We start from the raw sequence: 27,041 nt of genomic DNA on the forward strand, positions 1-27,041 counted from the left end.
ACCGAGACCATCCTGCCCTCGGAGGGCATGAACGCTGGGTGGGTTTGGGGTGGTTTAGGAGTGGATTTGCCCCCTAAATCTCCCCCAAATCCCCTCCAGGACCCCCCAAATCCCCCCCAGGACCCCCAAATCCCCCCCAGGCCCCCCCAAACCCCCTGTGGGACCCCGGACCCACCGAGACCATCCTGCCCTCGGAGGGCATGAACGCTGGGCAGGTTTGGGGTGGGTTTGTGACACCCCAACAAGGATTTGCCCCCCAAATCCCCCCCCAAATCCCCTCCAGGACCCCCAAATCCCCCCCAGGCCCCCCCAAACCCCCTTTGGGACCCCAGACCCACCGAGACCATCCTGCCCTCGGAGGGCATGAACGCTGGGCGGCCGCTGAGGCGCAGTTTGGTCTGGAGGGTGTTGAAGTTGATCTCGAGCTGACACTTCTCCTGCACCTTGGGGGGTTTGTGCACCCGCCGGTACTCCCGGAAATCCTCCAGCTTCTGCTGCATGGCCGGGATGGTCTTCTGGGGGTCCCGGGACTCCAGCCACGGGATGGTGCGCTGGATCCACGCCAGGAGCTGGGAAAACAGGGATTGGGATGGTGGGAATGGGGTTTGGGATGGTCTTCTGGGGGTCCCGGGACTCCAGCCAGGGGATGGTGCGCTGGATCCACGCCAGGAGCTGGAAAAGGGGGATTGGGAAGGTGGGAATGGGGTTGGGATGGTCCCAGGACTCCACAGCCAGGGGATGGTGTGATGGATCCACGCCAGGAGCTGGAAAACAGGGATTGGGAAGGTGGGAATGGGGTTGGGAATGTAGGAATGGGGTTGGGATGGTCTTCTGAGGGTCCTGGGACTCCAGCCAGGTGTGATGGATTCATGTCAGGAGCTGGGAAACAGGGGTTGGGAAGGTGGGAATGGGGTTTGGGAAGGTGGGAATGGGGTTGGGAAGGTGGGAATGGGGTTTGGGAAGGTGGGAATGGGGTTTGGGATGGTCTTCTGAGGGTCCCGGGACTCCAGCCAGGGGATGGTGCGCTGGATCCACGCCAGGAGCTGGAAAAACAGGGATTGGGAAGGTGGGAATGGGGTTTGGGAGGGTGGGAATGGGATTGGGAAGGTGGGAATGGGGTTTGGGAAGGTGGGAATGGGATTGGGATGGTCCCGGGACTCCAGCCAGGGGTTTTTGGATGTTCAGGGGTTTTTGGGCTGTTTTGGGGGTGGTTTTGGGGTGTTTTTGGGCTGTTTTGGGGTGTTTTTGGGCTCACATCGCTGGCCAGGCGCTCGTAGTCCTCCATGAGGGGATGTGCAGGGTGGGATTTTGGGGGGTTTTGGGATTTTTTGGATGTTCAGGGTTTTTTGGCGTGTTTTGGGGTTTTTTTTGGGCTGTTTTGGGGTGTTTTTGGGGTGTTTTTGGGGTGTTTCTGGGCTCACATCGCTGGCCAGGCGCTCGTAGTCCTCCCTGAGGGGATGTGCAGGGTGGGATTTTGGGGGGGTTTTTGGATGTTCAGGGGGTTTTGGGATGGTTTTGGGGTGTTTTTGGGGTGGTTTTTGGGGTGTTTTTGGGGTGTTTTTGGGGTGTTTCTGGGCTCACATCGCTGGCCAGGCGCTCGTAGTGCTCCATGAGGGGATGTGCAGGGTGGGATTTTGGGCTGTTTTGGGGTTTTTGGATGTTCAGGGTTTTTGGGCTGTTTTGGGGGGGTTTTTGGGGTGGTTTTTGGGGTGTTTTGGGGTGGTTTTGGGGTGTTTTTGGGGTGGTTTTGGGCTCACATCGCTGGCCAGGCGCTCGTAGTCCTCCATGAGGGGATGTTCAGGGTTTTTTGGGCTGTTTTGGGGCATTTTTGGGGTGTTTTTGGGGTGTTTTTGGGCTCACATCGCTGGCCAGGCGCTCGTAGTCCTCCATGAGATGTTCATTCTCCTGGTTCACGGCCAGAACTTTGCAGATCCTGTTTGCTGCTGTCTCAGCCTGGGCAGGGAAAAGGGAGGGGAAAGGGAGTCAAAATCCAGGGAAATCAGATGAAGAAAAGGAAAGAAAGAGAAAGGAAAGAAAGGGGGAAGAATAAGAGGGAGGAAGGAGGAGAAAAGGGGGAAGAAGGAGGGGAAGAAGGGAAGGAAGGAGGAGGAAAAAGGGGAAAGGGGGAGGGAAGGAGGAGGAAAAAAAGAAGGGAAAGAGAAGGATGAGGGAAGTGGGAGGGAAAAGGGAAAGGGAATTAAAATCCAGGGAAATCAGATGAGGAAAAGGAAAGAAAAAGAAAGGAAAGGAGGAGGGAAGGATAAGAGGGAAGAAGGAGGAAAAAAGGGGGAGGAAGGAGGAGGAAAAAGGGGAAGGAGGGGGAAAGGAAGAGGAAAAAAAGAAGGGAAAGAAAAGGATGAGGGAAAAGGGAATAATAGGAGGAAAAAGGGGAGGGAAAGCAGGAGAAAGGGAAGATAAAAAGGAGCAGGGAAAAGGAAAAAGTAGGAGGAAAAATGGGGGGAAAAAAGAGGAAAAGGGGGAGGAAAAGGAGAATGGAAAAGTGGAGAGTGGAAGGAAAAATAGGGGGAAAAGAAGGGGGGGAAAAGGAGAAAAGAAAGGGGAAAAAAGGGGGAAAAGAAAGGGGAAAAAGGGGAAAAGAAAGGGGGAAAAAGGGGAAAAGGAAAGGAAAAGTTGAAGAGAAGGAGGAAAAACAAGGGGGAAAGGAAGAGGAAAAGGAAGAGGAAAAGAAGAAGTGAAAGAGGAAAAAGAGAATGGAAAAGTGGAAAGTGGGAGAAAAAATAGGGGGGAAAAAGGGAAAAGAAGGAGGAAAAAAAAAGGGAAAAGGAAAGGAAAAGGTGAAGGAAAGAGGAAGAGGAAAGGAAGAGGAAAAGGAATGAGGAAACTCAGCTCTTGCTGCCCCTCAGACTAATCCCAATCCTGACCCTGATCCCAAATCCAATCCCAAACCACATGGAATGTCCTGCAGGAGGAGGAGGAGGAGGAAGAGGAAGGGGAAGGGGAAGGGGAAGAGGAAGGAAGGGCTGGAGGTACCTGGGTGGGAAGCAGAGGAGGATCCAGGAGGAGCAGGAAGGAGGAACAGCAGCAGGAAGAGGGGCTGGGAAGGAAGAGGAAAATCCAGAGGCTGGGAGGGGGCAGGAAATAAAAACAGGAAAGGGATGAGGGGGGTAAATCAAAGGGATAAATAAATCAAAGGGATGAATAAATCCAAGGGATAAATAAATCCAAGGGATAAATAAATCAAAAGGGGTAAATAAATCAAAGGGATAAATAAATCAAGGGGATAAATAAATCAAAGGGATGAATAAATCCAAGGGATAAATTAATCCAAGGGATGAATAAATCAAAGGGATAAATAAATCCAAGGGGTAAATAAATCCAAGGGATAAATTAATCAAAGGGGTAAATAAATCCAAGGGATAAATTAATCAAAGGGGTAAATAAATCCAAGGGATGAATAAATCAAAGGGATAAATAAGTAAAAGGGATAAATAAATCCAAGGGATAAATAAATCCAAGGGATAAATAAGTCAAAGGGATGAATAAATCAAAGGGATAAATAAATCAAAGGGATAAATAAATCCAAGAGAAGGAGGAAATCAATCCAGGAAATGAAGGGGGAGAAGGAGGGGAATGAAGGAAGGGAATAAAGGAAGGGAATAAAGGAAGAGGAAGAAGGAAGGGCCCCCGGTGGAAGCCAATCCCAGCTCCCAGACACCATTCCCAGCTCCCATTCCCAGCTCCCAGACACCATTCCCAGCTCCCAGGGGCCATTCCCAGATCCCAGACACCAATCCCAGATCCTGGATGCCAATCCCAACTCCCAGTTGCCATTCCCAGCTCCCAGATCCCATCCCCATCCCCATTCCCATTCCCAGCTCCCAGCCCATTCCCAGCTCCCATTCCCAGCTCCCATCTCCCATTCCCAGCTCCCAGCCCATTCCCAGTTCCCAATCCCAGCTCCCATCCCCATTCCCAGACACCATTCCCAGCTCCCATTCCCAACTCCCAGACACCAATCCCAGCTCCCATCCCCATTCCCATTCCCATTCCCATTCCCATTCCCAGCTCCCAGACATCAATCCCAGCTCCCATTCCCAGCTCCCATTCCCAGCTCCCAAACACCAATCCCAGATCCCATTCCCAGCTCCCAATCCCACCTCCCAGACACCAATCCCAGCTCCCAGACACCAATCCCAGCTCCCAGACACCATTCCCAGCTCCCAGAAACCAATCCCAGACACCATTCCCAGCTCCCAGCCCATTTCCAGCTCCCATTCCCAACTCCCAGTTGCCATTCCCAGCTCCCAGACACCAATCCCAACTCCCAGACACCATTCCCAGCTCCCAGTTCCCAATCCCAGCTCCCAGATCCCAATCCCAGCTCCCATTCCCAGCTCCCAGACACCAATCCCAGCTCCCAGAAACCAATCCCAGATCCCAATCCCAGCTCCCAGCCCATTCCCAGACACCATTCCCAACTCCCAGCTCCCATTCCCAGCTCCCAAACACCAATCCCAGCTCCCATCCCCATTCCCATCCCCATCCCCATTCCCACCTCCCATTCCCATCCCATCCCATCCCATTCCCAGGGAATCCCAGCACCTTCTGGGCCCCGGAGAAGGCGTGGTAGAAGCAGGACACGTAGGTCATGATGGCCTTCTCGTCCGGCCGCAGCGTCCCCACGATGTCTGAGGGGAACGGGAACGCTCAGCGGGAATTCTGGGAATTCCCACAATTCCCAGGGCGGGATCCCACCCCCGGGGGGCTCGGGAAGGGGGGGGTTTTCCTGGATTTCTGGGTTTTCCCGGATTTCCCCGAGTTTTGGGACGTCCCAGAAGACAGAAAGGGTTTTGGTTGGAGACTCCCGGGAGCTCCGGTCCTGGATCCCGCATGGAATTCTCACAGGGATTCCCAGGGGATCCCACATGGAATTGTCAGGGATTCCCTATTGATTCCACACGGAATTGCCAGGGATTCCACAGGGATCCCACATGGAATTGCCAGGGATTTCCTATTGATTCCACAGGGAATTCTCATGGATTCCACAGGGATTCCACAGGGATCCCACAGGGATCCCACATGGAACTGCCAGGGATTTCCTATTGATTCCACATGGAATTCTCTCATGGATTCCACAGGGATCCCACATGGAATTGCCAGGGATTCCACGTGGATTTCCTACGGATTTCCTACTGATTCCACATGCAATTGCCAGGGATTTCCCATGGATTTCCCGTGGATTTCTATGGATTTCCCATGGATTTTCCATGGATTCCCCCTGGATTCCCCCTGGATCCCCCCACGGATTTCAGGTGGATTCCTCCACGGACTTTACACAGAATTTCTATGGATTCCCCCTGGATTCCCCCATGGATTTCTATAGATTTCTATGGATTTCCCATGGATTTCCCATGGATTTCTATGGATTCCCCCTGGATTCCCCATGGATTTCCCATGGATTCCCCATGGATTTCCCACCCCTGCTCCTCACCCTCGGCATCCAACATCTTGGGGATGTCCAGGTACTTCTCGGCCACCTCGAAGGCGTTGTTGAGGTTGGTGACGGGATCATCCTGGGGGACAGGGAACGTCGGGAATTCCAGAGGCTCCGGAGGGGCCGGGAGGGGCCGGGAGGGGTCGGAATTCCCGGGTTTTTCCCGGGATTTACCTTGCGCAGCTTCTCGTACTCGATGAGCTCCGGGCGGTGCCGGTGGATGAGGGCGTTGAAGGCCAGCCCGTCCTTCCAGCTGCGGGGAAAACGGGAATGTCGGAGCCCAGGGATCCACGGGGGGAGTCCCAGGGGGATCCAGGGGGATCCAGGAATCTCCAGGGGGATCCAGGAATCCCAGGGAGTCAGGGGGACATCGAGGAATCTCCAGGGGGAGCCAGGAATCCCAGAGATCCAGGGGGGGATCCAGGAATCCCAGGGATCCACAGGGGGAGCCGGGAGTCCCCAGGGGGATCCAGGAATCTCCAGGGGGATCCAGGAATCCCAGGGATCCACGGGGAGATCCAGGAATCCCAGGGATTCACAGGGGGATCCAGGAATCTCCAGGGATCCAGGGGATTCCCAGGGAGTCTGGGGGGGATCCAGAAATCTCCAGGGGGATCCAGGAATCTCCAGGGGGATCCAGGGGATTCCCAGGGTCCTGGTCCCACCTCACCCCAGGTGGAATGAGGGGAGTTCAGGGGAGATGGGAAAAGGGGGGAAAAAAAGGGGAAATGGGGGAAAGGAAAAAGGGAAAATGGGGGAGAGAAAAAGGGGAGAAAAGGACGGGGAAGGGGAGGAAGAATCGGAAGAGGAAAGGGCAAAGGAAGGGGCAGAGGAAGAGGAAGAGGAAAAGGCAGAGGAAGGGGAAGGGGAATAGGGAGAGGAAGGGGTAGAGAAAATGGAAGAGGAAGGGGTAGAGGAAGAGGAAGGGGCAGAGGAAGGGGCAGAGGAAGGGAAAGGGCAGAGGAAGGGGCAGAGAAAGGGGCAGAGGAAGGGGAAGGGAAGGGGCAGAGGCAAAGGAAGAGGAAGGGACAGAGGAAGGGGCAGAGGAAGGGGCAGAGGAAGGGGCAGAGGAAGAGGAAGGGAAGGGGCAGGACCTGATGTGGAAGTTCTGGACGTTGACGTTCTTGTACGGGGCCGTTTTCCGCTGGCACCAGAGCAGGAGCCCCTCCTTGGCCGACGTCTCTGCGGGAACACGAGCAGGGGGATCCTGGGGGATCCCAAAGGAGGATCCCAGGGGGGATCCCAGGGATGGATCCCACAGGAGGATCCCAAGGGCTGAGCCAGGGGTGGATCCAAGGGGGGATCCTGGGGGGAATCCCAGAGGTGGATCCCAGGGGCAGATCCCAGGGTGGATCCCACAGGAGGATCCCAGGGGCAGATCCCAGGGATGGATCCCACAGGAGGATCCCAAGGGCTGAGCCAGGGGTGGATCCCGGGGGTGGATCCTGGGAGTGAATCCTGGAGGTGGATCCCGAGGTAGGACCTGGGGGTGGGTCCCGAGGGGGGATCCTGGGGGGAATTCCAGGGGTGGATCCCACAGGAGGATCCCAAGGGCTGAGCCAGGGGTGGATCCCAGGGGGGGATCCTGGGAGTGAATCCTGGAGGTGGATCCCGAGGTAGGACCTGGGGGTGGGTCCCCAGGGGGGATCCCAAGAGAGGGGTCCCAAGGGGGGATCCTGGGGTGGATCCCAAGGGGGGATCCTGGGGGCGAATCCAAAGGGTGGGTACTGGGGAAGGATCCGGGGGGGGATCCCAAGGGGGGGATCCTGGGGAAGGACCCGGGGGTGGATCCCAGGGGTGGATTCCCAAGGGTGGATCCCAGAGGTGGATCCCAAGAGGGGATCCCAGGGTTGATCCTGGGGGAGGATCCTGGGGTTGATCCCAAGGGTGAATCCCAGGGGTGAATCCAAAGGGTGGCTCCCAAGGGTGGATCCCGGGGGTGGATCCCAAAGGTGGATCCCAAGGGTGGCTCCCAGGGGTGGATCCCGGGGGAGGATCCCAAGGGTGTACCCCAAAGATGGATCCTGGGGTGGCTCCCAAGGGTGGCTCCCAGGGGCAGCCCCAGGGGTGGATCCCAAGGGTGTATTCCAAGGGTGGATCCCAAGGGTGGATCCCAAGGGTGGCTGCCAGGGGTGTCTCACCCTCCACGGAGATGTCCTGGATGGCGAAGCGCAGGATGATGGTCCAGATCATGCCCAGGGTCATCTTGGCGTTGCCGTCCACGATCTCTGCACCGGGAACAGCGGGAATGGGGGCGGGAACGCCGGGAATGGGGGCAGGAACAGCGGGAATGGAGGTGGGAATGGTGGGAATGGAGGTGGGAATGGTGGGAATGGTGGTGGGAATGGAGGTGGGAATGGTGGGAATGGAGATGGGAATGGTGGGAATGGAGGTGGGAATGGAGGTGGGAATGGAGGTGGGAATGGTGGGAATGGAGATGGGAATGGAGGTGGGAATGGTGGGAATGGAGATGGGAATGGTGGGAATGGAGGTGGGAATGGAGGTGGGAATGGAGGTGGGAATGGTGGGAATGGAGATGGGAATGGTGGGAATGGAGATGGGAATGGTGGGAATGGAGGTGGGAATGGTGGGAATGGTGGTGGGAATGGTGGGAATGGAGGTGGGAATGGTGGGAATGGTGGGAATGGAGGTGGGAATGGTGGGAAGGGAGGTGGGAACAGCGGGAATGGGAGGGAGAGGGTCCTGAAATGGTGGGATCTAAAAACCATGGGAGCCCGGGATTGGGGGATCCTGGAATTAGGAGGGCCTGGGATTGTGGGATCGAAGGATTGGGGAATCCTGGGATTGTGGGATCGAAGGATTGGGGAATCCTGGGATTGTGGGATCGAAGGATTGGGGAATCCTGGGACTGTGGGATCCCGGAATTCAGGAACGAAGAATCAGGGAATCCCAAAATTGTGGGATCCTGGAATTGTGGGATCTGAGAATTGTGGAGTCCCAGAGCAACGGGATCCTGGAATGGTGGGATCCTGGAATGGTGGGATCCTGGAATTGTGGGATTCTGGAATGGTGGGATTCTGGAATGGTGGGATTCTGGAATTGTGGGATTCTGGAACAGTGGGATTCTGGAATTGTGGGATCCTGCAGTTGTGCAGAATCCAGGAATTACGGGATCAACAGAATCCTGGAATCCCTGAGCTTGGAAAACACCCCAGAGAGGGGAATTCCCAGCGGGAAAAGGGAACCAGAGCAATTCCAGGCTCCCCATCCCCCCCCCCAACATTCCCCAGCCCTTGTTTTCCCGGGAATTCCTGGGGGTGGATCCCGGCGGGTCGGGACACGCTCCGGGGCCTCGGGAATGGGGGAGTTTTCCCGAGGTTTTCCAGCCCATCCCAAGAAACCGGCCGGGCCGGAGCCGCTGCCAACGGAGCCTCCCCGGGGCCGGGGGGAGAATCCCGAGGGAACGGCCCCGGATCCCGGGAATCCACTCCCAGCTTGGAATTTTTTCTCCTTCTCCAGGAGTTTTTTCCCCTTTTCCATGTTTTTCCCCCTTTTCCAGCTGCTTTTTTCCCTCATCCCATGTTTTTTTTCCCCTTTTCCATGTTTTTTCCCCCCTTCTCCAGGAGGTTTTTCCCTCATCCCATGTTTTTTTTCCCCTTTTCCATGTTTTTCCCCCTTTTCCAGCTGCTTTTTCCCTCATCCCATGGTTTTTTTCCCCTTTTCCAACTTTTTTCCCCCTTCTCCAGCTGCTTTCCCCCTTTTCCATGTTCTTTTTCCCCTTTTCCATGTTTTTCCCCCTTCTCCAGCTGTTTTTTCTCCTTTTCCATGTTTTTTCCCACTTTTCCATGTTTTTTCCCCCATCTCCAGGAGTTTTTCCCTCATCCCATGTTTTTTCCCCCTTTTCCAACCTTTTTCCCCCTTCTCCAGCTGCTTTTTCTCCTTTTCCATGTTTTTTACCCTTCTCCAGCTGCTTTTTCCCTTTTCCATGTTTTTTCCCCCATCCTATATTTTTCTTCCCCTTCTCCAAGTTTTTTTTCCTGCTCCACATTATTTTCCCCCCTTCTCCAGAAGTATTTCCCCTTCTCCAGTTTTTCCCCTTTTCCATGTTTTTTTCCCCCTTCTCCATGTTTTTTCCCCCTTCTCCATGTTTTTTCCCCCTTCTCCATGTTTTTCCCCCCCTTCTCCATGTTTTTTCCCCCTTCTCCAGGAGTTTTTCCCCTTCTCCATGTTTTTTCCCCTTCTCCAGCTGCTTTTCCCCCTTTTCCATGTTTTTTTCCCTCATCCCATGTTTTATTTCCCCCTTCTCCAGAAGTTTTTCCCCTTCTCCATGTTTTTTCCCCCTTCTCCATGTTTTTTCCCCTTTTCCATGTTTTTTCCCCCTTTTCCTTTTTTTTTCCCTGCTCCACATTACTTTTTCCCCTTCTCCAGAAGTTTTTTCCCTCATCCCATGTTTTTTTCCCCTTTTCCATGTGTTTTCCCCTTCTCCAGCTGCTTTTTCCCTTCTCCATGTTTTTTTCCCTCATCCCATGTTTTTTTTCCCCTTTTCCATATTTTTTCCCCCTTCTCCAGAAGTTTTTCCCCTTCTCCAGCTGCTTTTTCCCCTCATCCCATGTTTTTTCCCCTTTTCCATGTTTTTCCCCCTTCTCCATTTTTTTTCCCCTGCTCCACATTACTTTTCCCCCTTCTCCAAGGAGTTTTTTTGCCCCTTCTCCATGTTTTTTTCCCCTTTTCCATGTTTTTCCCCCTTCTCCAGGAGTTTTTTCCCCCTCCTCCAGCTGCTTCTTCCCCCTCCATCTTTCCCCCCCTTCCCCAAACCCCAACCCCCCCCTCCCCTCCCTTTCATTCCCACCCCAGCAAACCCCCCAAACCAACCCCGACCCTGACAAACTCTTGGAATTCCAGAATTCCCAGAATTCCCAGAATTCCCGGAATCCCCGGAGCCCCCAGGCCTCCCTGGGAGGGGGGGGGTGACACCCCCAGAACATCCCCAACCCAAAAGATTTGGGCCCCAAAGCTGCCGGTTCCCGGGATTTGGGGGCATTCCCGGGATCCGGGGGCATTCCCGGGATTCGGGGGCATTCCTGGGATTCCAGGGAATTCCCGGGGCCGGGACTGACCCTCGGCGCCGATGGAGACGAGTTTGACGCCCTTGCTGGCGATGAAATCCAGGGCCTTGTTGACGTTGTTGATCTTGTGCACCCGCATCTTGCCCCGCTCCGGCTTCGGCAGCCGCTCCCCTGGCAGGGCACAGGTGGGACTGAGCTTTGGGGGCAGGACTGAGTTTGGGGTCAGGGCTGAGGTTTGGGGTCAGGACCAAGGTTTGGGGACAAGTCTGAGGTTTGGGGGCAGGACTGAGGTTTGGGGGCAGGGCTGAGGTTTGGGGTCAGGACTGAGGTTTGGGGGCAGGACTGAGGTTTGGGGGCAGGACTGAGGTTTGGGGTCAGGACTGAGGTTTGGGGTCAGGACTAAGGTTTGGGGTCAGGGCTAAGGTTTGGGGTCAGGGCTAAGGTTTGGGGTCAGGCCTAGGGCTAAGGGATAGGCCTAAGAGTCAGGGACAAGCCTAAGGTTTCGGGTCAGGACTGAGGTTTGGGGTCAGGCCTAAGGTTTGGGGTCAGGACTGAGGTTTGGGGTCGGGCCTAAGGCTGAGGGACAGGCCTAGGGCTCAGGGACAGGCCTAAGGGTCAGGGACAGGCCTAAGGTTTGGGGTCAGGACTAAGGGTTGGGGTCAGGTCTGAGGTTTGGGGACAGGCCTAAGGCTCAGGGACAGGCCTAAGGGTCAGGGACAGGCCTGAGTTTTGGGGTCGGGCCTACGGTTTGGGGTCAGGACTGAGGGTTGGGGTCAGGCCTGAGGTTTGGGGTCAGGCCTAGGGCTAAGGGATAGGCCTAAGGGTCAGGGACAGGTCTAAGGTTTGGGGGTAGGCCTGAGGTTTGGGGGCAGGACTAAGGTTTGGGGGCAGGTCTCAGGGTCAGGCCTAAGGTTTGGGGTCAAGGATCAAGCTAGGGTCAAGTTAAAGGTTTTGAGTCAACATTAAAAGTTTTGGGGTTTTGGGCCGAGTTTGAGGGTTTTTGGGTGGAGTTTGAGGGTTTTTGGGTGGAGTTTGGGGGTTTTGGGCCGAGTTTGAGGGGTTTGGGTGGAGTTTCAGGGTTTTGGGGCTGAGTTTGAGGGGTTTGGGTGGAGTTTCAGGGTTTTGGGGCTGAGTTTCAGGGTTTGGGGCCGAGTTTGAGGGTTTGGGGTCAAGTTTGAGGGTTTGGGGCCGAGTTTGAGGGTTTGGGGCCGAGTTTGAGGGTTTTTGGGTGGAGTTTGAGGGTTTTTGGGGCCGAGTTTGAGGGTTTTGGGGCTGAGTTTCAGGGTTTGGGGCCGAGTTTGAGGGTTTGGGGTCAAGTTTGAGGGTTTTGGGGCCGAGTTTGAGGGTTTTGGGTGGAGTTTGAGGGTTTTGGGTGGAGTTTGAGGGTTTTTGGGGCCGAGTTTGAGGGTTTTGGGGCTGAGTTTCAGGGTTTGGGGCCGAGTTTGAGGGTTTGGGGTCAAGTTTGAGGGTTTGGGGCCGAGTTTGAGGGTTTGGGGCCGAGTTTGAGGGTTTGGGGCCGAGTTTGAGGGTTTTGGGGCCGAGTTTGAGGGTTTTGGGTGGAGTTTGAGGGTTTGGGGCCGAGTTTGAGGGTTTGGGGTCAAGTTTGAGGGTTTTGGGGCTGAGTTTGAGGGGTTTTGGGTGGAGTTTGAGGGTTTTGGGTGGAGTTTGAGGGGTTTTTGGGCCAAGTTTGAGGGTTTTGGGCCGAGTTTGAGGGTTTTTGGTGGAGTTTGAGGGTTTTGGGTGGAGTTTGAGGGTTTTGGGGCTGAGTTTCAGGGTTTGGGGCCGAGTTTGAGGGTTTGGGGTCAAGTTTGAGGGTTTGGGGCCGAGTTTGAGGGTTTGGGGCCGAGTTTGAGGGTTTTTGGGTGGAGTTTGAGGGTTTTTGGGGCCGAGTTTGAGGGTTTTGGGGCTGAGTTTCAGGGTTTGGGGCCGAGTTTGAGGGTTTGGGGTCAAGTTTGAGGGTTTTGGGCCGAGTTTGAGGGTTTGGGGCCGAGTTTGAGGGTTTGGGGCCGAGTTTGAGGGTTTGGGGCCGAGTTTGAGGGTTTTGGGGCCGAGTTTGAGGGTTTTGGGTGGAGTTTGAGGGTTTGGGGTCAAGTTTGAGGGTTTGGGGCCGAGTTTGAGGGTTTGGGGCCGAGTTTGAGGGTTTGGGGCCGAGTTTGAGGGTTTTGGGGCCGAGTTTGAGGGTTTTGGGTGGAGTTTGAGGGTTTGGGGCCGAGTTTGAGGGTTTGGGGTCAAGTTTGAGGGTTTTGGGGCCGAGTTTGAGGGTTTTGGGTGGAGTTTGAGGGTTTTGGGTGGAGTTTGAGGGTTTTTGGGGCCGAGTTTGAGGGTTTTGGGGCTGAGTTTCAGGGTTTGGGGCCGAGTTTGAGGGTTTGGGGTCAAGTTTGAGGGTTTGGGGCCGAGTTTGAGGGTTTGGGGCCGAGTTTGAGGGTTTTGGGTGGAGTTTGAGGGTTTTGGGGCCGAGTTTGAGGGTTTGGGGCCGAGTTTGAGGGTCTTGGGTGGAGTTTGAGGGGTTTTGGGGCCGAGTTTGGGGGTTTTTGGCTCAGGCCTGACCTGAGATGACCTCGAGCAGCAGCATGAGCTTGAGCCCGTCCCGGAAATCCTCGTCGATGTTCTCGATCTGCGTCCCGGCTTTGCGCAGGTGGGAATTGCACCAGGCCGTGAACGTCTGCGGGGCACGGCAGCGGGAGGGGCAGCGGGGTGAGGCCCTGATCCCACGGGAATGAGGCCCTGATCCCACGGGAATGAGGCCCTGGATCCCACCGGGATGAGGCCCTGATCCCACGGGAATGAGGCCCTGGATGCCATGGGAATGAGGCCCTGATCCCACGGGAATGAGGCCCTTTTCCCACCGGGATGAGGCCCTGATCCCACAGGGAATGAGCCCCTGGATCCCACCGGGATGAGGCCCTTATCCCATGGGAATGAGCCCCTTTTCCCACTGGGATGAGGCCCTGGATCCCATGGGAATGAGCCCCCTTATCCCACCGGGGTGAGGCCCTGATCCCATGGGAATGAGGCCCTGATCCCACTGGGAATGAGCCCCTGGATCCCACAGGAATGAGCCCGGGAATGAGCCCCTTTTCCCACTGGGAATGAGCCCCTGGATCCCACGGGAATGAGCCCCTGGATCCCATGGGAATGAGGCCCTGGATCCCATGGGAATGAGCCCCTGGATCCCACGGGGATGAGGCCCTGATCCCACCGGGATGAGGCCCTGATCCCACGGGAATGAGCCCCTGGATCCCACCGGGATGAGGCCCTGATCCCATGGGAATGAGGCCCTGATCCCACTGGGAATGAGCCCCTGGATCCCATGGGAATGAGCCCCTTTTCCCACTGGGATGAGCCCCTGGATCCCACAGGAATGAGCCCGGGAATGAGGCCCTTTTCCCACTGGGAATGAGCCCCCTTATCCCACCAGGATGAGGCCCTTATCCCATGGGAATGAGCCCCTTTTCCCACTGGGAATGAGCCCCTTGATCCCACGGGAATGAGCCCCTTATCCCACGGGAATGACCCCGGGAATGAGCCCCTTTTCCCACTGGGAATGAGCCCCTTGATCCCACTGGGAATGAGCCCCTGGATCCCACTGGGAATGAGCCCCTGGATCCCACCGGGAATGAGCCCCTGGATCCCAATGGGAATGACCCTGGGAATGAGCCCCCTTATCCCACTAAGAATGAGCCCCTTGATCCCACTGGGAATGATCCTGAGTTACTGATCCCACTGGGAATGAGCCCCTTGATCCCAATGGGAATGAGCCAGAGCTTTTCATCCCACTGGGAATGCTCCTGAGTTACTGATCCCACTGGGAACAATCCTGAGCCCTTCATCCCACTGGGAATGTCACTGATCCCACTGGGAATGTCACTGATCCCACTGGGAATGTCACTGATCCCACCAGGAATGACCCCACTGATCCCACTGGGAATGACCCCACTGATCCCACCAGGAATGACCCCACTGATCCCATTAGGAATGACCCCACTGATCCCATTAGGAATGACCCCACTGATCCCATTAGGAATGACCCCATTGATCCCACCAGGAATGATCCCGAGTTACTGATCCCACTGGGAATGATCCCACTGATCCCACCAGGAATGATCCCATTGATCCCACCAGGAATGATCCTGAGTTACTGATCCCACTGGGAACAATCCTGAGCCCTTCATCCCACTGGGAATGTCACTGATCCCACTGGGAATGTCACTGATCCCACTGGGAATGTCACTGATCCCACTGGGAACGATCCCGAACCACTCATCCCACTGGGAATGTCACTGATCCCATTGGGAATGATCCCATTGATCCCACCAGGGATGACCCCACTGATCCCACCAGGGATGACCCCACTGATCCCACCAGGAATGACCCCACTGATCCCATTGGGAATGACCCCACTGATCCCACCAGGAATGACCCCACTGATCCCACCAGGGACGATCCCGAGTTCCCGAGCCCCGGATGAGGCCGGGAATGTCCCCAGCCACTCGGATTCCCTCGGGATTCTCCAGGAAAACCCCCTTTTTCCCACCCCAAACCCCCCCAGGGAGCGTGGGGGTCTCCCGGGGATTCCTCGGGGGTGACTCCCAGGGCGTTTCCCGGGACTTTGGGGCCGGTCCCACATTCCTGCTCCGGGCGGGGCCGGGGCGGCTCCGGGGCTGAGTCACCCCCGGGAGGGCGGAAAAACCCCGGAAAATCCACTCCCAGGGGCACTTCGGAGACCCAGGGGGGTAAAACAGTCCAGAAAAGGCCCCAAATCCCACAAAAAATCCACTCCCAGGGGCACTTCGGAGACCCAGGGGGGCAAAACAGCCCCGAAAAGTCCCCAAATCCCACAAAAAATCCACTCCCAGGGGCACTTCTGAGACCCAGGGGGGCGAAACAGCCCTGAAAAGTCACAAATCCCACAAAAAATCCACTCCCAGGGGGAGTTTTTCCTGCTTTTGGGGCATTGGAAGAACCCAGGGGGTAAAAATATTCTGGAAAAGTCCCCAAATCCCACAAAAAATCCACTCCCAGGGACACTTCTGAAACCCAGGGGGGTAAAACAGCCCCAAAAAGGCCCAAAATCCCACAAAAAATCCACTTCCAGGGGCACTTCTGAGACCCAGGGGGGTAAAACAGCCCGGAAAAGTCACAAATCCCACAAAAAATCCACTCCCAGGGGCACTTCTGAGACCCAGGGGGGTAAAACAGTCAGGAAAAGTCACAAATCCCACAAAAAATCCACTCCCAGGGGGAGCTTTTCCCACTTTAGGAGCTTTGGAAGAGCCCAGGGAGACAGAAAATCCTGGAAAAGTCCCCAAAATCCCACAAAAAATCCACTTCCAGGGGGAGCTTTTCCCACTTGGAAGAGCCCAGGGGGTCAAAAAATCCTGGAAAAGTCCCAAAATCCCCAAAAAATCCACTTCCAGGGGGAGATTTTCCCACTTTTGGGGCATTGCAAGAGCCCAGGGGGTCAAAAATCCCAAAAAATCCACTTCCAGGGGGAGCTTTTCCCACTTTTGAAGCCTTGGAAGAGCCCAGGGAGACAGAAAATCCTGGAAAAATCCCAAAATCCCACAAAAAATCCACTTCCAGGGGGAGCTTTTCCCACTTGGAAGAGCCCAGGGGGTCAAAACATCCCGGAAAAGTCCCAAAATCCCACAAAAAATCCACTCCCAGGGGGAGCTTTTCCCACTTTAGGAGCCTTGGAAGAGCCCAGGGGGTCAAAAATCCCAAAAAATCCACTTCCAGGGGGAGCTTTTCCCACTTTTGGAGCCTTGGAAGAGCCCAGGGAGTAAAAATATTCTGGAAAAGTCCCAAAATCCCACAAAAAATCCACTTCCAGGGGGAGCTTTTCCCACTTGGAAGAGCCCAGGGGGTCAAAAAATCCTGGAAAAGTCCCAAAATCCCCCAAAAATCCACTTCTAGGGGGAGCTTTTCCCACTTTTGGAGCCTTGGAAGAGCCCAGGGAGACAGAAAAATCCGGGAAAAGTCCCCAAATCCCACAAAAAATCCACTTCCAGGGGGAGCTTTTCCCACTTGGAAGAGCCCAGGGAGACAGAAAATCCCAGAAAATTCCCAAAATCCCCAAAAAATGGTCATTTTTTGTGGAAAAACCCCAGGAATCTCCTCCAAATCCCGGGAATTTTGCCCCTTCTGGATCAACCCCCCCTAAAACTGGAGCTTTTTCCCCAAAAAATGAGGATTTGGGGACCGAAATCCCCGAATTGATCCCAAAAAAAAGGGGGTTTTTGGGAAAGGGGAGCCTCGGGAATTTGGGATCATTCCCGCCTGGATCCCCCTCCCCCTTTTCCCCTTCCTGGATAAAAATAACCCGGCCCCAAAAATGCCCAAAAAAGGAGATTTTCCTGCCAGGCCTCTGGAATTTCCTTCCCACGGAACCGCTGGGAAAAAAAAATAAACCCTCTTTTCCAGGAATTGTGGCCGTGCCAGGGACGGGGAAAAACTGGGAATTCACCTCAGCCCTGCTCCCCCCCCCCCCAATTCCCAGATTTTGGGGGTTATCCTGAATTATCACCAGTTTTCACACCAGTTTTCCATAAAAACAGTTGGAAAACGGGAGCAGGGAGGAAAATCCACCCGGTTTTCTCCTCCCAGCCTGGAATTTCAGGGCTGGAATGTGGGTTTGTCCCTGAAAATTTGGGATTTTTGGGGGCTGATCCCCATTTCCATCCCTGTTTTCACCCCTGTTTTCCATAAAAACAGTTGGAAAACGGGAGCAGGGAGGAAAATCCACCTGGTTTTCTCCTCCCAGTCTGGAATTTCAGGGCTGGAATGTGGGTTTGTCCCTGAAAATTTGGGAATTTGGGGGCTGGGAAAGGGGTTAACCCCATTTTCATCCCTGTTTTCCATAAAAAAACCTTGGAAAACGGGAGCAGGGAGGAAAATCCACCTCATTTTCCCTCTTTGCACCGAAAACTTGGGAATTTCAGGGCTGGAAAACTCAGGAATTCCAGAGGGGTGGGAAAAAGAGATCCCAGGAATTCCAGAGGGGTGGGAAAAGAGATTCCAGGAATTCCAGAGGGAAAGAAGAAAAGATCCCAAGAATTCCAGGGGGTGGGAAAAGAACTCCCAGGAATTCCAGAGGGTGGGAAAAGATCCCAGGAATTCCAGGGGGGTGGGAAAAGAGATCCCAGGAATTCCAGAGGGGTGGGAAAAGAGATTCCAGGAATTCCAGAGGGAAAGAAGAAAAGATCCCAAGAATTCCAGGGGGTGGGAAAAGAACTCCCAGGAATTCCAGAGGGTGGGAAAAAGATCCCAGGAATTCCAGGGGGGTGGGAAAAGAGATCCCAGGAATTCCAGAGGGGTGGGAAAAGAGATTCCAGGAATTCCAGAGGGAAAGAAGAAAAGATCCCAAGAATTCCAGGGGGTGGGAAAAGAACTCCCAGGAATTCCAGAGGGTGGGAAAAAGATCCCAGGAATTCCAGAGGGTGGGAAAAGAGATCCCAAGAATTCCAGAGGGTGGGAAAAGAGTTCCCAGGAATTCCAGAGGGTGGGAAAAAAGATCCCAGGAATTCCAGAGGGGTGAAAGAAAAGATCCCAAGAATTCCAGAGGGTGGGAAAAGAGATCCCAGGAATTCCAGGGAAAACTCTGGGGGTTGTTTTGGGCCCTTTTCCCGGGTTTTGAGGGCCCGGAATTCCCGGGGTTCGTTAATTGTGGCTAATTCGTTAATGAGGGCCGGGCTGGGTTCCCACATTCCCAAATTCCCGCTGAAAGGAAATTCCAGAGGGAATAAAAAAGCCACCGAGGCGTTTGTTAATGAGCCCCTCGTTAGGGGGTTAATTAGTGCTGTTTGCATCATTAATGGGGTTAATGAGGCCCTTGGGGGGGAGGGGGAAGGGGGAGAAAGGAGGGAAAATCTGGGAAAAGGAGGGAAAAGGGGGAAGGGATGAAATTCAGGGAAATTGGAGCTGGAAAAAAGGGGGGAAAGGGGAAAAATGGGGGAAAATGGGGAAAAAATGGGGGAAAATGGGGAAAAATGGGGAAAAATGGGGAAAAATGGGGAAAAATGGGGAAAATGGGGGAAAATGGGGGAAAATGGGGGAAAATGGGGGAAAATGGGGGAAAATCGGAGCAAAAATGGGGAAAAATCAGGGAAAAAATGGGGAAAAAATGGGGGAAAATGGGGAAAAAATGGGGAAAAAATGGGGGAAAATGGGGAAAAATCGGAGCAAAAATGGGGAAAAATCGGAGCAAAAATGGGGAAAAATCAGGGAAAAAATGGGGAAAAAATGGGAGAAAATGGGAGCAAAAATGGGGAAAAAATGGGGAAAAATCAGAGCAAAAATCAGGAAAAAATGGGGGAAAATTGGAGTAAAAATGGGAAAAAATGGGGGAAAATCGGAGCAAAAATGGGGAAAAATCAGAGCAAAAATGCGGAAAACTTGGGGAAAAATCAGAGCAAAAATCGGGAAAAATGGGGGAAATGGGAAAAAATGGGGAAAAATAGGAGTAAAAATGGGGAAAAATCGGGAAAAATGGGGGAAAAAATGGGGAAAAAATGGGGGAAAATGGGGAAAAAATGGGGGAAAATGGGGAAAAAATGGGGAAAAATTGGAGCAAAAATGGGGAAAAAATGGGGAAAAATCAGAGCAAAAATCGGGAAAAAATGGGGGAAAATGGGGAAAAAAAGGAGAAAAATTGGAGCAAAATGGGGGAAAAATGGGAAAAAATGGGGAAAAATGGGAGCAAAAATGGGGAAAAAATGGGGGAAAATTGGAGCAAAAATGGGGAAAAATTGGAGCAAAAATGGGGAAAAATTGGAGCAAAAATGCGGAAAACTTGGGAAAAAAATGGGGAAAAATCAGAGCAAAAATCGGGAAAAAATGGGGGAAAATGGGGAAAAAAAGGGGAAAAATCGGAGCAAAAATCGGGAAAAAATGGGAAAAAATGGGGGAAAATGGGGGAAAATGGGAGCAAAAATGGGGGAAAAAATCGGGAAAAAAAGAAGGAGTGGGAACGGAAGGAAAAGGAAAGGAAAAAGAAGGAAAAGAAGGGAAGGAAAGGAAAGGGAAGGAAAAGAAGGAAAGGGAAGGAAAGAAAAAGAAGGAAAAGAAGGGAAGGAAAAGAAAAAGAAGGAAAAGAAGGAAAGGGAAGGAAAAAGAAGGAAAAGAAGGAAAAGAAGGAAAGGGAAGGAAAAGAAAAGGAAAAGAAAAGAGGGAAAAGAGAAAAAGAAGGAAAAGGAAGAAAGGGAAGGAAAAGGAGGAAAAGAAAAGCAGGAAGAGGAAGGAAAACCCTCGGGAATGGTGGGAAGGGGGATGCAGGGAAGGGCAGAATCCTGGGAATTGCGGACACACGGACACAGGGACGGACACGGGGACGGACAGACGGACTCGGCTCCCGCTGCTGCCGCCGCATTGCTGGAATTCCAGAGGCCAATCCCTGCAATTCCAGAGGCCAATCCCTGCAATTCCAGAGGCCAATCCCCCGGGAACGGCCCCTTCCCCTTTGGGCTCGGAATTCCGGGCCCCAAACGGCTCCAAAAAGTGGGAATTCCACGGGAAAAAGGGGGGTTGGTTGGGCCGGAGAGGGGCCGTGGGGAAGAGGATTCCCAAATTCCCGGATTCCCGAATTCCAGAGGAGGAGGAAGAGGAAGGAGCTCCCTGCTGGAGCCGGGAAGTGCTTCCACATCCCGAAATCTTGCTAATTAACCACCTCGTTAAGCTCATCCCGCCGGGAATGTCTGGGAATGTTCGGCCCCTGGGGGGGAAATCTGGGATTTGGCACCGAAATCCTGGGATTTGGCACCGAAATCCTGGGATTTGGCACTGAAATCCTGGGATTTGGCACCGAAATCCTGGGATTTGGCATCGAAATCCTGGGATTTGGCCCCGAATTCCTGGGATTTGGCCCCGAAATTCTGGGATTTGGCACTGAAATCCTGGGATTTGGCACTGAAATTCTGGGATTTGGCCCCGAATTCCTGGGATTTGGCACGGAAATTCTGGGATTTGGCCCCGAATTCCTGGGATTTGGCCCCGAAATTCTGGGATTTGGCACTGAAATCCTGGGATTTGGCACTGAAATTCTGGGATTTGGCACTGAAATCCCGGGATTTGGCACCGAATTCCTGGGATTTGGTACTGAAATCCTGGGATTTGGCACCAAAATCCCAACAAATCCAAGGGAAAACCAGGAATTCCGGAGTGGGAAGGGGCAGGAATGGGGTGGGAAAGGTCGAGATGGGGAGGAAGAGGAGGAGGAAGAGGAGGAGGAAGTTCCTCCTGCTCTTCCCGAGCCCAAAATATTCCCACTTAGCCCAGATTTTTCCCTAAAAAAGGCAGGAGGAGCCCCGGTAACCATGGCAACGGAGCCCAGACGTCCCCAAATATCCCAAAACTCAGGGAATTCAGCCCAAAAATCAGGGAATTCACCCCAAAACTACAGGAATTCGACGGCAAGGGAAGGGAATTTAACCCAAAGTGAAAGGAATTCACCCAAAACTGAGGGAATTCACCCCAAAACTGAGGGAATGAAACCCAAAACCGAGAGAATTAAACCCAAAACTGAGGGAATTAGGCCGGAAAATCAAAGAAATTCACCCAAAACTGAGGGAACTAAACCCAAAACTGAGGGAACTAAACCCAAAACTGAGGGAACTAAACCCAAAACTGAGGGAATTCAACCCAAAACTGAGGGAATTAAACCCAAACCCGAAGGAATTCACCCCACAACTGAGGGAATTCACCTCAAAACAGAGGGAACTAAACCCCAAACTGAAGGAATTAAGTCCAAAACTGAGGGAATTCAACCCAAAACTGAGGGAACTAAACCCAAAACTGAGGGAATTCAACCCAAAACCGAGAGAATTAAACCCAAAACTGAGGGAATTAGGCTGGAAAATCAAAGAAATTCACCCAAAACTGAGGGAATTAAACCCAAAACTGAGGGAACTAAACCCAAACCCGAAGGAATTAAACCCAAAACCGAAGGAATTCATCCCAAAACTGAGAGAATTAAACCCCAAACTGAGGAAACTAAACCCAAAACTGAGGGAATTAAACCCAAAACTGAGGGAATTAAACCCAAAACTGAGGGAATTAAACCCAAAACTGAGGGAATTAAACCCAAAACTGAGGGAATTCAACCAAAAACCGAAGGAATTCACCCCAAAACTGAGGGAACTAAACGCAAAACTGAGGGAATTAGATCAGAAAAGCAAAGAAATTCACCCAAAACTGAGGGAAATAAACCCAAAACTCAGGGAATTCACCCAAAACTGAGGGAACTAAACCCAAAACTGTGGGAATTAAACCCAAAACTGTGGGAATTAAACCCAAAACTCACAAAATGAGACTGAAACTGAGGGAATTAAACCGAAACCTGAGGGAATTCACCCCAAAACTGAGGGAACTAAACCCAAAACTGAGGGAACTGAACCCAAAACTGAGAGAACTAAACCCAAAACCGAGGGAATTCACCCCAAAACTGAGGGAACTAAACCCAAAACTGAGGGAACTGAACCCAAAACCGAGGGAATTAAGTCCAAAACTGAGGGAACTGAACCCAAAACTGAGGGAACTAAACCCAAAACTGAGGGAACCGAACCCAAAACTGAGAGAACTAAACCCAAAACCGAGGGAATTCAACCCAAAACTGAGGGAATTCAACCCAAACTGAGAGAATTAAACCCCAAACCGAGGGAATTAAACCCAAACCGGAAGGAATTCACCCCAAAACTGAGGGAACTAAACCCAAAACTGAGGGAATTCAACCCAAAACTGAGGGAATTAAACCCAAAACTGAGGGAACTAAACCCAAAACTGAGGGAATTAAACCCAAAACTCACAGAATCAGACAGAAACCAAGGGATCTAAACCCAAAACTGAGGGAATTAAACCCAAAACTGAGGGAATTAAACCCAAAACTGAGGGAACTAAACCCAAAACTGAGGGAAATAAACCCAAACTGAAGGAATTAAACCCAAAACTGAGGGAATTAAACCCAAAACTGAGGGAATTAAACCCAAAACTGAGAGAATTAAACTTCAAACTGAAGGAATTAAACCCAAAACCGAAGGAATTCACCCCAAAACTGAGGGAATTAAACCCAAAACTGAGAGAATGAAGCCCAAAACCGAGAGAATTAAACCCAAAACTCAGGGAATTAAGTCCAAAACTGAAGGAATTCACCCCAAAACCGAGGGAATTAAACCCAAAACCGAGGGAATTAAACCCAAAACTCAGGGAATTCAACCCAAAGCTCAGGGAATTAGGCTGGAAAATCGAAGAAATTCACCCAAAACTGAGGGAAATAAACCCAAAACTGAGGGAATTAAACCCCAAACTGAGTGAGCTAATCCCAAAACCGAGGGAATTCCCCCCAAAACTGAGGGAACTAAACCCAAAACTGAGGGAACTAAACCCAAAACCGAAGGAATTGGCCCCAAAACCGAAGGAACTGAACCCAAAACTGAGGGAATTAAACCCAAAACTGAGGGAATTAAACCCAAAACTGAGGGAATTAAACCCAAAACTGAGGGAATTAGGCCAGAAAATCAAAGAAATTCACCCAAAACTGAGGGAAATAAACCCAAAACTCAGGGAATTCACCTCAAAACCGAAGGAATTCACCCCAAAACTGAGGGAATTAAACCCAAAACTGAGAGAATTAAACTTCAAACTGAAGGAATTAAACCCAAAACCGAGGGAATTAAACCCAAAACTGAGGGAAATAAACTCCAAACTGAGGGAATGAAAGCCAAAACTCAGGGAATTAGGCTGGAAAATCGAAGAAATTCACCCAAAACTGAGGGAACTAAACCCAAAACTGAGGGAATTAAACCCAAAACCGAGGGAATTAAGTCCAAAACTGAAGGAATTAAACCCAAAACCGAGGGAATTGCCCCCAAACCGCAGGAATTGCCCCCAAAACTGAGGAATTCCCCCCTTTCCCGACTCTCCCCAGCTTCCCCCGGAACCCTCGGGAATTCCGGCCCGGCCGCTCCCACCTCCCGCCGTTCCCACGCTCCGGCAAGGGGGGGGCAGGTTTTTTGGGATCCCCCTGGAATGCTCCCGATCCCGGGGGATCCCGAGGGATCCCCCCCTTCCCCCGGGATCCTTTATCCCGGCTCCGGGAGCTTCTCCCACCCGGAATGTCCCCCCCCCCCCAAAAAAACCCCAAAAAACAGGGATTCGGCCCCAAAACTGGCGGGTTTGTGCTCATTTTTTAACGGGAGATACTCCCCGACCCCCCCCAAAAACTGCCACCCCCCCAGTCAAGGGGGAAACCCCAAAAAAAGGTTCTGACCCCTCCCAAAAACTGCCACCCCCCCCAGTCAAGGGGGAACCCCCCAAAAAGGTTCTGACCCCCCAAAAAGGTCCTGAACCCCCCCCCCCGACTTCCCCAGGCACTCCCCAAAAAAGGTTCTGACCCCCCCCAGTCAAGGGGGAAACCCCCCAAAAAAGGTTCTGACCCCCCAAAAAGGTCCTGAACCCCCCCCGACTTCCCCAGGGACCCCCCCCCAAAAAAGGTTCTGACCCCCCTTCAGGGACCCCCCAAAAAGGTTCTGACCCCCCTCAAGGACCCCCCAAAAACATCCTGAACCCCCCCAGTCAAGGGGGAACCCCCCCAAAAAAGGTTCTGACCCCCTCAGGGACCCCCCAAAAACATCCTGAACCCCCTCAAGGACCCCCCAAAACATCCTGACCCCCCTCAGGGACCCCCCAAAAGGTCCTGAACCCCCCCAGTCAAGGGGGAACCCCCCCCAAAAAAAGGTTCGGACCCCCCCTCAGGGACCCCCCAAAAAGGTCCTGAACCCCCTCAGGGACCCCCCAAAAAGGTCCTGAACCCCCCCAGTCAAGGGGGAAACCCCCCCAAAAACATCCTGAACCCCCCCCCCCGACTTCCACAGGGACCCCCCAAAAAAGTTCTGACCCCCCTCAGGGACCCCCCAAAAACGTCCTGAACCCTCTCCCAGACCCATCAGGGACCCCCCAAAAGGTTCTGACCCCCCTCAGGGACCCCCCAAAACATCCTGACCCCCCTCAGGGACCCCCCAAAACATCCTGACCCCCCTCAGGGACCCCCCAAAACATCCTGAACCCCCCCAGTCAAGGGGGAAACCCCCCAAAAAAAGGTTCTGACCCCCCCTCAGGGACCCCCCAAAAACATCCTGAACCCCCCCAGTCAAGGGGGAAACCCCCCAAAAAAGGTCCTGAACCCCCTCAGGGACCCCCCAAAAAGGTCCTGACCCCCCTCAGGGATCCCCCAAAAACATTCTGAACCCCCCCAGTCAAGGGGGAACCCCCCCAAAAAAGGTTCTGACCCCCCTCAGGGACCCCCCAAAACATCCTGACCCCCCTCAGGGACCCCCCAAAAAGGTTCAGACCCCCTCAGGGACCCCCCAAAAAGGTTCAGACCCCCCTCAGGGACCCCCCAGAAAGGTCCTGACCCCCCCCGACCCCCTCAGGGACCCCCCAAAAGTTCCTGACCCCTCTCAGGGACCCCCCAAAAACATCCTGAACCCCCCCCGACTTTCCCAGGGACCCCCCAAAAAGGTCTTGACCCCCCCTCAAACACCCCCCAAAAAGTTCCTGACCCCTCAGAGACCCCCCAAAAACATCCTGAACCCCCCCTGACCCCTCAGGGACCCCCCAAAAAGGTCCTGACCCCTCAGAGACCCCCCAAAACATCCTGAACCCCCCCTGACCCCTCAGAGACCCCCCAAAACATCCTGAACCCCCCCTGACCCCTCAGAGACCCCCCAAAACATCCTGAACCCCCCTGACCCCTCAGAGACCCCCCAAAACTTCCTGAAGCCCCCTGACCCCTCAGGGACCCCCCAAAAAGGTCCTGACCACCCCTGACACCAGCTCAGACCCCTCAGGGACCCCCCAGACCCCTCAACCCCCCCCTGCCCTGGGGTCTGACCCCTCAGGGGACCCCCCCCAGGCTCTGACCCCCTCAGGGACCCCCCCCAGACCCCCTCAGACCCCCCAGGACCCCTCAAACCCCTCAGGGACCCCTTGAGATCTCCAGGAACCCCCCTGGAGACCCCTCAGACCCCCCCCAGCTCCCTCAGGGACCCCCAAAGGCCCCTGGCCCGGACTCTGACACCCTCAGGGACCCCCGACCCCCTCAGGGACCCCCTTGGAGACCCTTGGACCCTCCTAGACCCCCTCAGGGACCCCCCAGTCCCCTCAGAGACCCTTTTAGGGACCCCCTTGGAGACCCTCAGACCCTCCTGGACCCCCTCAGGGACCCCCTGGGACCCCCCCAGTCCCCTCAGAGACCCTTTTAGGGACCCCCTTGGAGACCCTCAGACCCTCCTGGACCCCCTCAGGGGACCCCCTGGGACCCCCCAGTCCCCCTCAGAGACCCTTTTAAGGACCCCCTTGGAGACCCCTCAGACCCCCCAGCCCCTTCAGGGACCCCCCAGTCCCCTCCGGGATCCCCCCAATCCCTCAGAGAGCCTTTCAGGGACCCTTTGGAGACCCCTCAGACCCCCCAGACCCCTCCGGGATCCCCCCAATCCCTCAGCGACCCTTTTAGGGACCCCTTGGAGCCCCCTCAGCCCCGCAGCCCCCCTCAGTGACCCCCCAGTCCCCTCCGGGATCCCCCCAATCCCCTCAGAGGACCCTTTCAGGGACCCCTTGGAGCCCCCTCAGCCCCGCAGCCCCCTCAGTGACCCCTCCTTTCCCCTCGGGGCCCCTCCTTGAGGCCGTTTTTCCCCCCCCGTGCCCTGAGGGCCGCCCCACCTTGCGCTGCTGTTTCTCCCAGGCGGGGTCGAGCAGCAGATCCCGGTCCCAGTCGTCCTCCTGGGCCATGTAGTCGCCGTTGGGGCCGGGCCCGTTGCCGCCGTAGGTGTGGGGCTGCGCGGCGCTGTGATAATCCACCATGGTCGCGGCCCTTTCTCTCTCTCTCTCTCCCCCCCCCTCTTCCCTTCCCTTCCCTCCTTCCCCTTCTGTCGCGACAGGCGCCGGACTCGCGACCCCCCCCGCCCCGCGCCGCCCACTTGCGCACGCGCCGCGCGCCGCGCCCGGGACACGCCCACTGAGGGGGGGGACACCGCGCAGCGCGCGCAAGGGAAGCTCCGCCCTCCGACCCGTCGGCCACGCCCACGCCGGCCGGAAGTGCGCGTCGGTAGCCACGCCCACGCCGCCGTCGGACGCGTTGGAGGCCCCGCCCACGGAGGCTTCGGACGCGCTCGGGCCACGCCCACGCGGGCCTCAGGTGCGTCAGTAGCCATCGCCCCACCGCCACGCCCATCGCCCGATGGAGGCCGCGCCCACGCAAAGCCTCACCCCGCGTCACGTGATTGGACCGCGCCCGTTGCCCTCAGGACTTCCAAGCCCCGCCCACGCACCCCTCGGACACGCCCCGTGTCCCGCCAAGCCCCGCCCACACACCCCTCAGGTGCGGCCGAGGTCCCGCCCACCCAACGCCCCGTCAAGACCCGCCCCAGCGCCCGATGGAGGCCACGCCCACGCAACCCTCACACGCACGTCACGTGATTAGACCCGCGCCCGTTGCCCTCAGGACCCCCCAAGCCCCGCCCACACACGCCTGGGACACGCCCCGTGTCCCGCAAGAGCCCCGCCCACGGCAC

General features: G+C 54.5%; 1 protein-coding gene and 3 long non-coding RNA genes across 7 annotated transcripts in view; 2 read left to right on the top strand and 2 right to left on the bottom strand.

The window, feature by feature from the left end:
• Positions 1–26,402, bottom strand: part of LOC127465420 (alpha-actinin-4) — a 39,334-nt gene extending 12,932 nt beyond the window's left edge. The window contains exons 1-10 of one of the 2 annotated variants that reach the window (XM_051775889.1): positions 26,191–26,402; positions 13,030–13,144; positions 10,534–10,653; positions 7,597–7,683; positions 6,550–6,637; positions 5,630–5,708; positions 5,453–5,534; positions 4,564–4,649; positions 1,861–1,953; positions 339–569 (exon numbers count right to left, since the gene is read on the bottom strand). In XM_051775889.1, the coding sequence (XP_051631849.1) occupies positions 339–569; positions 1,861–1,953; positions 4,564–4,649; positions 5,453–5,534; positions 5,630–5,708; positions 6,550–6,637; positions 7,597–7,683; positions 10,534–10,653; positions 13,030–13,144; positions 26,191–26,331 (1,122 nt within the window). In that variant the 5' untranslated portion in view covers positions 26,332–26,402. The remainder of the gene's footprint in view (positions 1–338; positions 570–1,860; positions 1,954–4,563; positions 4,650–5,452; positions 5,535–5,629; positions 5,709–6,549; positions 6,638–7,596; positions 7,684–10,533; positions 10,654–13,029; positions 13,145–26,190) is intronic. The other variant, XM_051775890.1, reaches the window with a different exon arrangement.
• LOC127465422 (uncharacterized) lies at positions 7,691–8,255 on the top strand. 2 transcript variants are annotated; one of them, XR_007902183.1, is made up of 3 exons: positions 7,691–7,781; positions 7,959–8,054; positions 8,127–8,255. It is a non-coding gene; the product is annotated as an uncharacterized LOC127465422 (long non-coding RNA). The 2 variants fall into 2 exon arrangements; XR_007902182.1 differs by having other exon boundaries at positions 7,959–8,075; positions 8,106–8,197.
• Positions 11,382–12,055, top strand: LOC127465424 (uncharacterized). Of its 2 annotated transcripts, none has more exons than XR_007902186.1 (3): positions 11,382–11,541; positions 11,682–11,723; positions 12,010–12,055. It is a non-coding gene; the product is annotated as an uncharacterized LOC127465424 (long non-coding RNA). The 2 variants fall into 2 exon arrangements; XR_007902185.1 differs by lacking the exon at positions 12,010–12,055 and adding an exon at positions 11,806–11,851.
• Positions 19,854–23,307, bottom strand: LOC127465423 (uncharacterized). The gene is made up of 4 exons (XR_007902184.1): positions 22,624–23,307; positions 22,150–22,476; positions 21,397–21,438; positions 19,854–21,060 (listed from the first exon to the last, which is right to left on the bottom strand). It is a non-coding gene; the product is annotated as an uncharacterized LOC127465423 (long non-coding RNA).
• Positions 26,403–27,041: the final 639 nt, after the last annotated feature.

Source organism: Manacus candei, unplaced genomic scaffold, assembly GCF_025592945.1.
Source record: "Manacus candei isolate 608988 ecotype Guabito, Panama unplaced genomic scaffold, ASM2559294v1 h1tg000386l, whole genome shotgun sequence".
NCBI lineage: Eukaryota > Metazoa > Chordata > Aves > Passeriformes > Pipridae > Manacus > Manacus candei.